Raw genomic sequence first — 8,712 nt, forward strand, 5'->3', positions numbered from 1 at the left:
TGTACTGTTAATGTACTGTTAGACTATGCACTTTGCAGTAAAGCCCAGCTTTGTTCATTTGCACTATAAGAGGCTAAACATCAGCATACATTTATATGCTTTGCATTAATCAGACTCAAATTGTGCAGTCATCTGAACATGAAAATTAAGTGCTGCTTCTACTAGCTGTACAAGCAAAATGAACACTGAATCTGGAAAACCAGTGGACATGTTTCATCACCTCATTAGAACATAGGCTGAGGCAAGAGTCAGACTTGAAAAATTAATTGACAAAACTCGATAAGTTCAAAACCCATGAAGCCACTGTGACCTGGGTGCTTTTTGCATCAGAGCCTGATAAAATAGTGCATTACTGTGACTGTGCAATTTCAAGCTTATCCATTTTAAAATGGCATAATCACTGGAACCTTGATTAAACTAGAAAGAGATGATGAGATGATTATTTGCTGGATGCAAGAACTGGAAAACTGCAGGGAGGTCTTTTTAAATTAACAAGATGTCCTCCCCTCCTGGGCAGACTTTTTTTTCTTTATTTTGCTGCTGAAGTACCTTTGAACAAAATGCATCACTGGGTAAAATGCTGTACAATAATGGAGTCATTATTCAGTGAAATTGCACAGCCAGAAATGGCAACCTTAATTTTAGTAAAAGAGTCAAATAACCTGTTTCCTGGACATTGTAACAAAAGCTCACAAGCGGAAATATTTCTAATGACACAAAAAGTAGAATCAGACAGTTGTATATTATGGTCTGCATGGAGTGTTTACTAAAGTCAGTGCATGAATTTCAAAATGTATTGTTAGCAGTTAAGAAATATTTTGGGAAGTCAACAGGATATTCATAGCAGGTAAAGTCAGGTATAGTTGTCAGCAGGTATACTTGGCCATTGCACTGTTCTTGTAAATTCTGCTTGCCTCTAAAGTTTAATTTCTAGATGTTACAACTCTCTGTGGGTAGGATCAACTGGACAAAAAAATTTGTAATGGAATATTGGGGGAAAATTGTAGTAATGAATATGCCATGACAAACCGAAATAATATATTCGACATTAAGTTTGGATTAAGTGCCAAGTAAAGCTGTTCATGGCTCTTTACCAGTGGGAGAAGTCCCACTAAAGGCTGATGAACTTCAAAATTGTTCTACATGAGGCTGGTTTAAGTTCATGATTCAAAGACATTTGATCATGTCTCACTCAATAACATCCCCCCTTAATTCTGCCATGCTATTTTACTGAGTTACAAACCAGATTTACCTTATGAACCAAAATAAAGTGCTCACCAATATATGAAATTTCTTACCATGCAATATATTTCATATCTACTGATGTTAGCAGGGATGATCCTAACTCATGAACTGTACAAAATTAATTGTGAAATGAAACTAGCTTAAAATTAGATTTCTTAGTTTCTACAGCACTGACAACACTGTATGCTTCAAAGTTGTTTTAACATCCAGTTACTACACCATAATTAATTTTCTATAATAACTATAATAATTCTATAATAACTAATGAGAGTAAAACAATTATTTGCAAATGATTTTAAGATGCTCTAATGATCTACTACAGCATGATCTTTTGTAGAGTTTATCAAAACATTGCGATATTAAAAACAGGTTAATCATATTACAGTACTCAAAACATGACTAGCCAAGCATATTTGCTGGGAGCATTAACTAAACCTTCCATCCCCCCAGTTCATTGTGCTGCACAAATGCAAAATCTGACAAATATTGCCCCCTTGTGTTGGGAACATTGCAGTAGTAAAGTGACTTCCTTATAATGACACCATGGTATTAGTCATGTAAATTCACAATAATTTCATGACACTGTTCAGATAAAAAAAAAAAAAGTATGTGAAGGAGGAACTAATGTGATAGTGAATGAGCACTAATAACATTACCACACATATAACAATCACATTTGGCCAGTCATAGTTATGAAGAAATTTGAACTACCTGAAAGAAAGGACCAGGAGAAAGTGCATCAGTTATTAATACAAAAGTGCCCCTCGGTGCATCCTGTTCCGGTTCTTTACCAGAAAAAGTGAGAGCATGTGAGTAATGATGCAAAAGTTAAATGAGAAAATGACTCAACCCAAGGTGAGTCTCAGGTGAGGTGAGTCAAGGTGAGTCTTTCTCAGGGCCTAGCAACCATTATATTGACTCAAAAGATAAAATCAGACGGAAGACATCTGAAGGCATGGTGAAAGAAAAATGAATCCCAGAGAATCTACCTTCTTTAGGACTAATGTAGACCATGAGGAAATATACACTAACAATTTTGAGGATGTAAGCATGAAAACACATATTACACTGAAACAGAGGATGGGCTGCTGATGCATAATAAAAGTAATAAAAAACTATTTAAAAAAATACTTTTTTGGTGTAATTTTAAATCATTTTAGTGATTTTGTGCCAAATACTTGGTTTAGCCTAATAGGTTTACATACAAACAAGGCTACTATTTTAATAGAATTGATTATGCTTGTTCTGGTAGAAAAGCCAATTTTAAAAGGAAATTGACATTGTGATGATAGTCTTTTAAGTCCACATTAATAGTTGTGTAACACAGTGAGGTAATAATTTCCTATCTGCTAAATGCTCAAGGTTTGTACCCTACAAATGAGTTAGGATTTTCATTAAGAACTTTTCTTTTAAACAAAATTCTTAGGTAAAAATCCCTCAATTAGTCCTCTTTCAGTGTTGTTGGCTTTCCAATATGTATTCTTATCTAATTAGTTAACTTATTATAACTTGAGGCTCTTTAAGTATCCTGAATGGCCACTGTGCTTAAAAAGTGCTAAATAAATAAACATGCCTAGTTAAAGTAGGCAAACATACATCTCCTGTTCATTTCCACCAAGATGTTTTTTTATCTGAAATATGTCTTTGAACCAATTTTCATGTAACTAATTTAAGCAGCTTTTCCAGCAAGTGATAATATGGCTTCAGATTTTGATATAGTGTATACATCAATACTGTCAGTATGTATTTAGTCACAAAGGGAGAAGTGATGATAAACCGTGAAAAATAGAAACTGAATAGTCAAATGCTTATCAATTCAAATAAAAAAGTGAACACTTGTTCTTTGGTTTGTCCACTACCGTTTTAGAATTTCATATAATAGTCCCATTTTTTGGAATTTGATAAGGTAAGGCAAAAAATGATATACATATCTAGCAGTCTTATCATCAGGCACTGACCAAAGAGACATATTCTGGCAACAGATTAATGCATAACCACAGAGTGGCAGGAAGACTGACAGGAAGTGATGTGTGTAACAACAGAAAGAGGAAATTGCAGGACTGAGAAGATTTCAACGTTTTTCCACTCTTAGAGGCTTAAGAGGCCTATTGTATGTTTTAACAATGTGTCATAAATGTTACTGTGGTTAAGAGACACAAATATCTTATACACTGCTCCTCTTTCACTCCATTTAACTGTATTTAATATTATGTTTTTATGTGTATATTATTAAAATCTGATTCTGTGTTACATGAGTCCTCAAAACAATTATTATTTTCTTTGTTAGGATAGTTCATGCCACATTCAGAGGTTTTTACACTTATTTCCCAGACTTTGCTACTGCTTGGATCGCTTTGATCCATTCATTGCATTCTTCAGCTGTAGCGGCCTGCAGGTAGTAGTGTATCTCATCTGAAGTGATGATCTCAAAAAGATTTCCTTCCACGTCATGTCGTTTAGCTGTGGTAGTTGATAACATAATTTTAAAAAAAAATAAATTAATTGCTTTTGGTGATTCATGGAAGCTTCTAAATTTGCATGGCTGCTTTGAATCAATGACATAGTTGTTAGCATTACATTATGGAACTTTTAAATAATTAAAAACCTATGTGTTTTACCACTGATTAATGACTAAAGAAAAATGGTATCTTACCATCTGGCACATAATCCACTGCAGTCACTACTGATCCATGCAAGTGAATTGAACCAAGAGGGTCCTCCTCACCCTTAAGACAGACAGAGAGAGTGTGAGTGAAGGAGTGAGGGAGGCATACAAGGAATAGAATAATTCTTAAGCCTGCTCTTTGATTTAAGAACCTTTCTCACCTTTGTGGGGTCGTAGTAGTGGAGGTATGCAGGATCATCCCTTAGGATAAAATTTCTCACCTTCCAGTTTTTTCGAAGGTGACCCTATTTTTTTTTTTTTTAGTTAAACAAATTAGCCATCAATATCTGTTTAGTCACACTTCACCAGTCCCAAGAGGGAGTAATTTCAACCAGGAAATAGTCACACTTCCTCCTTGATCAAAAACCTCCAGTGTATGCATATCGATTTTGCATAAATGTGAATAACTACAACTTTTACTACCCCTTGCATTTCTGGCAGAGTAAAAGTAAAAGTCAAACCAAGACCTGTTTAAGGAGGCAGCCTTGTTTGACTTTGGCCCCTCTGAACTCTTCCTTCACAATGACATCATCATCACTGGAGTAGCCTTCACAGTAGAAGCCACTATCAGCCTGCAGAGGGGACACACAGTCTCTATACAAGCTCTCAAAGCCCACTTCTTAGCCTCCTTTACAACAACTCATACAAAAGAGTTCCATAAACTCCAAATGTTTACAGCGGTCAACAGCTCTGTATGCACTCTGGTTCCAGGTCAGTCCACTCACAAAGTAGTAAAATGCATCAGGCTGGTCCAGGAGTGTCAGGTCTGAGCTGTTCTCTGCGCCAGCTTGCGACAGCTCCCCGGCTGGCTGCAGGAATCCCTCATTCAGGAGTCCTGCGGCCACCATCAGGCCCTCTGTCCGATTCCTCACCTTCCCCTGAGACACCAGCCAGTCGATCACATTGTTCCCTGTCCAGACACCGGCACACAGCAGGGGTCATTCACAGGCATGGCAAAAAAGCAGTGCAAAATCTGTAGCAGTGTATCAAATCATAAATACAATTTAGAAGTGTGCTGATACAAGCAGTCAGTATGTGAATCAAGTCATGCTGACAGAACAGTATAAAAGAAGCATGGTGTAAATTTGACTTTGATGATTTCTCCACTGATGTCCAGTGGAGTGCACTGGAAGTTGCTTAAGTATTAGTGTCAGTAAAGTCTTTCCTTTACTAAGAATAGCACACACATTAGAAAGAATGTACAGACCACACCTTGGATCTTCCCTGATGATTTTATCTAACATATCATACCAGTGAAGCAGTGGTTGAAGACCTTCTTATCCTTTTCCAGCTTCATCTCTTTAATTCCTGCATCTTGGTCTTTCATCAGAAAGTACAGCTCACTTAAAAAGAACACATAGCATTGCAGGTGTCCAATAATTCGGCATGAATAATGGTCATTTATGAAAAGGTAAACATGTTACTTTTTAGGTGTTACTTTAATGTGTGACCATTTAGTTATCCTTGTTTTTGTTAAACCTGTTAAATTTTAGGAGTTTAGTAATAGTTTAAAAAGCATTTAGGGTGCCTTGCATTCAGCAACAATGATTTTGATTTTTTTTCAAAGCCACTTTAATTTCTTCATTTTCTTGGGTTTTTGACCCCAGTCCCTTTTTAGCAGTCTTTTTTTTTACATTCACCAGTAATCAGGATGTAGACCTTTATTGAAATCTGCTCAAAAAAACCTTGGTTTCTGAGCCATTAATTTTTGTAGCTTTGTAGTAACTTTTTAGTCTAGCTTAGGCTTGTGAACTTCATGCTGCTGTTCACAGTTTTACACTTTGTAACTTTTATAATTCTGTTGTTTGACCTCGGTGAGAGGCTGAAGCACACAAAGCGATGCAAGTGTAAAGCTTCTAAACCACGACTGCTATATCACCAGCAAACAAATCCAAAATGCAAAGACAAAAAGGAACTGAAAATAGTCAAATGGTCAGGCAAGCAAAACAGTAATATAGAAAAGACAAAGAAAATAAACATACAAACTAGGGCCATACATGGGAAGAGGATGTGATAAATGGTGACACAAAATGTTATTTTACTTTAAAATATGAACATATATCCAGGATTAAATTGTAGGAACTTGTACTATTATAAAATAGTACAATATAAAATAGAATATAAACTCTTGTTATCTTAACTAAAACACATTGAGTATGAAGCAATTTTACTGACCCAAATATATTGGAGGGCACTGTTTAAATGCAGTCTCATTTCCTTATATTTTTGCAGTCATAAGATTATACCTTAGGTTAATGGTTTCAGGCAATCGAATAGACCTCCGGGTAGATTTCCTTGCAAACTTCTTGCCTCCCTGCAAACACTTTATGGCTCTTTTGATGTCTTTTATCCAGAGTTCTCTTTCCTCCAGGTGAGTGGCTTGGAAGAAATGGTCCTGATTCTTTGCTATGCTCAGCTTGAACACAAACTGATTAAAAAATCAAGAGCACAATTGGAGAAAAGTAAGAAAAATAATAAGAAAAAAAGAAAAAGCTTTATACTAGAGGAGAACGTTTGTCGCACACATCACCATTCTTTTGCTGAAGTCCTGGCAGGGGTTGGTCAGTATGGCTCCTTTTAATGGAATCATCCCCTTTGGACTGCTGTCTGTCTTCTTCTTGTAAAACTCTATTCCATCATCTGCTAATACCACCCATACCACCTTCCATGAATTTAGTACAGTACCCTGAAGAAAACAATAAAGCCTCTAGTTTAAAATAAAACATACAAGTATTGTCATGATATAAAGCATTATAAATCATATGTACTATACACAAAGTATATGATGCTGGTATAGAAAAATAACTGAATATAGCTTAAATATTTATCTAGGTAATTATGAGGAAAAATGTCTTTACTCTCTGATGTCTTGTTTATTTAAATTTTCACTTAAACATATCTAGAATAATCTGAATGAAAGTTACAACAATAATAGCCCTTTTTCAAATAAATGTGTTGTATTTTTTTATTTTTTCTAAAATAACAACTTGTCACAAATGCCATGAAAAAGATTCATTCTAACAGTGAAATATTAGTCCTTCAAGACCTTTGTGCACCATGTTGCTCATCTGACTGCTGAGACACTACTCATACACCAGCACAAATACTTACACCACCAGAAATATTTTTATCTTAGCTGTGGTTGTGAAGGAAGTTACCACACAAATTATGAGCAACAGAGGCAAGGGGGAAGCATTGTTCTAACCAAACACTCATGCTGCCTAAATGTAGGCATCTCTCAAAAGAAAAAGTTACATTTTCACTGGGCTCCTATCCAACTAGACAAAGAAATCAGGAAGATAAAAAAATGTGAAAATCCAGTATGTTCGATTTGAAATAATACATGTCTCAGTTTAGAGTCTCGCATTGTTCCATCATCCTCGTCATTCAACATGGGGTCAAAATAAAGAGAGATTACTATAACCCATGTAATACCACACAGCACATATCAGATCTCATTTCACATTTCAATTTAAATTTTTAGTATTTTACAGAATCTTACCTTTTTGACTAGGTACCCCTCTCTAATGGTCTTGGGCTCCATGGGTGTCAGCAGTTCTTAGCTGTTTATTCACTGCGCTGTCTAGAGAGTGTGAGGACCACAGCCACAGGCAGTAGCTTTTGTGTTCACTGCTTGCATGATAACCCTTGTACAAAAGGGAAGTTACTCTACAATTATGATTCACACATTTCCATGGTCAATTATCAGATAACAAATGTGGCACATTCATAATGGAAAGTCTTCAAACATATCAGTCATGAAAATTAAGCATTGCTAAATAATATAGAACCTAGTTTCACTGAGATATGACTCTCTGCATGCATTCAAATTCAGTGTGTAGTGGACAAATTTCAGTCTGTGGTTAAAACAGTCTCAGAGATTAGACATGTCAAGTCACTTTTTACAGTTAAACTTATTGCACAACTGGAATGAAGTCTAATAGCCCTTCCCTACTCCACCAAATGCACAGAACGTCCCGCAACTGATTAAAATTGGAATTTCCTTGAAAACAACTACACACAATTGATCCGTATTGTTCTAAACGGATGGAACGACATTTGACCAGAGCAGAAGAATTATTGACCGAAATTAAGTATAGAATTGACGTGGTCATTAAACCTGGCGCCACTGAGGCTATGTATTTAAATGGAAAGCTTGTCCTTCCCCACTTTCCTCTTGTTTTCATCATGGTCATGGTTACAGCTATGGTTTTAGCAATAGTGCATATTTTGATGGTTGTTATTGTTAAGGAATTCATATAAATACCTTTAGATCCATGACTGTTGGTGGGGATAACTTTTCCCTTGGACCAGCAGTCCAAAGACCCCACATCAGTAATATATTCAGGAGCATATGAGACTGAAGGAGTAGCTCACACCAAAAGAGAGGAGAGGCAACCTGTCCAAGTCAGCATACAGATAAGCAGGTGTAGTGTTTCATATAAAGGGATTTACATGGTAACCAAACTAAGAATCCCACTGGACATGGCTTTCACCCCCCTTAACAGTTCAATCAGGCTGGCCTATTTGAGAATGTGTGGCAGGTAAAATTCTACAATTGCAACAAGAGAGACCACTGCCAGTGAGGAAACAGCTTCTGCAGCATTGAGTATGAGTGTAAACCCAATGAAACTTGTAGTTTGATGTCCATCAATAAAGAACTGTTTTTGTGAGAAGCAACCTACAGTCATATGATGAAATGTGGAATTAGAAATTAGATACCTGTAACTCTGTTAGAGAGCACATTATCTGGACACAGGAAATATCCATAGCAAAGTGTACATATGTATATTAGGACTTGT

At 36.2% G+C, this 8,712-nt stretch overlaps 2 protein-coding genes across 2 annotated transcripts; one reads left to right on the forward strand and one right to left on the reverse strand.

The window, feature by feature from the left end:
- Window positions 1-322: 322 nt before the first annotated feature.
- On the reverse strand, window positions 323-7,540 carry plek (pleckstrin). The gene is made up of 9 exons (XM_027023848.2): window positions 7,413-7,540; window positions 6,441-6,596; window positions 6,157-6,338; window positions 5,162-5,253; window positions 4,636-4,820; window positions 4,378-4,482; window positions 4,072-4,155; window positions 3,899-3,971; window positions 323-3,705 (listed from the first exon to the last, which is right to left on the reverse strand). The coding sequence occupies exons 1-9, from the start codon at window positions 7,452-7,454 to the stop codon at window positions 3,566-3,568; spliced, it is 1,059 nt and encodes a 352-aa protein (XP_026879649.2). The 5' UTR covers window positions 7,455-7,540; the 3' UTR covers window positions 323-3,565.
- Window positions 7,453-8,583, forward strand: cnrip1b (cannabinoid receptor interacting protein 1b). The gene is given in 6 exon segments (XM_035531621.1): window positions 7,453-7,458; window positions 7,882-7,982; window positions 7,984-8,049; window positions 8,184-8,199; window positions 8,201-8,344; window positions 8,419-8,583. Coding segments are annotated over 6 exon segments (498 nt in total).
- Window positions 8,584-8,712: the final 129 nt, after the last annotated feature.

Source organism: Electrophorus electricus, chromosome 11 (genome assembly GCF_013358815.1).
Source record: "Electrophorus electricus isolate fEleEle1 chromosome 11, fEleEle1.pri, whole genome shotgun sequence".
In the NCBI taxonomy this organism is placed as follows: domain Eukaryota; kingdom Metazoa; phylum Chordata; class Actinopteri; order Gymnotiformes; family Gymnotidae; genus Electrophorus; species Electrophorus electricus.

What these genes read in the sequence shown, in the direction of transcription:
- plek (XM_027023848.2), bottom strand. Translation starts at nt 7,454, where the DNA reads ATGGAGCCCAAGACCATTAGAGAGGGGTACCTAGTCAAAAAG. An exon ending in AGGACTTCAGCAAAAGAATG is followed by an intron (nt 6,339 to 6,440) that starts GTGATGTGTGCG and finishes TTTTTTAATCAG; the next exon opens with TTTGTGTTCAAGCTGAGCAT. An exon ending in CTGATGCATTTTACTACTTT is followed by an intron (nt 4,483 to 4,635) that starts GTGAGTGGACTG and finishes TCCCCTCTGCAG; the next exon opens with GCTGATAGTGGCTTCTACTG.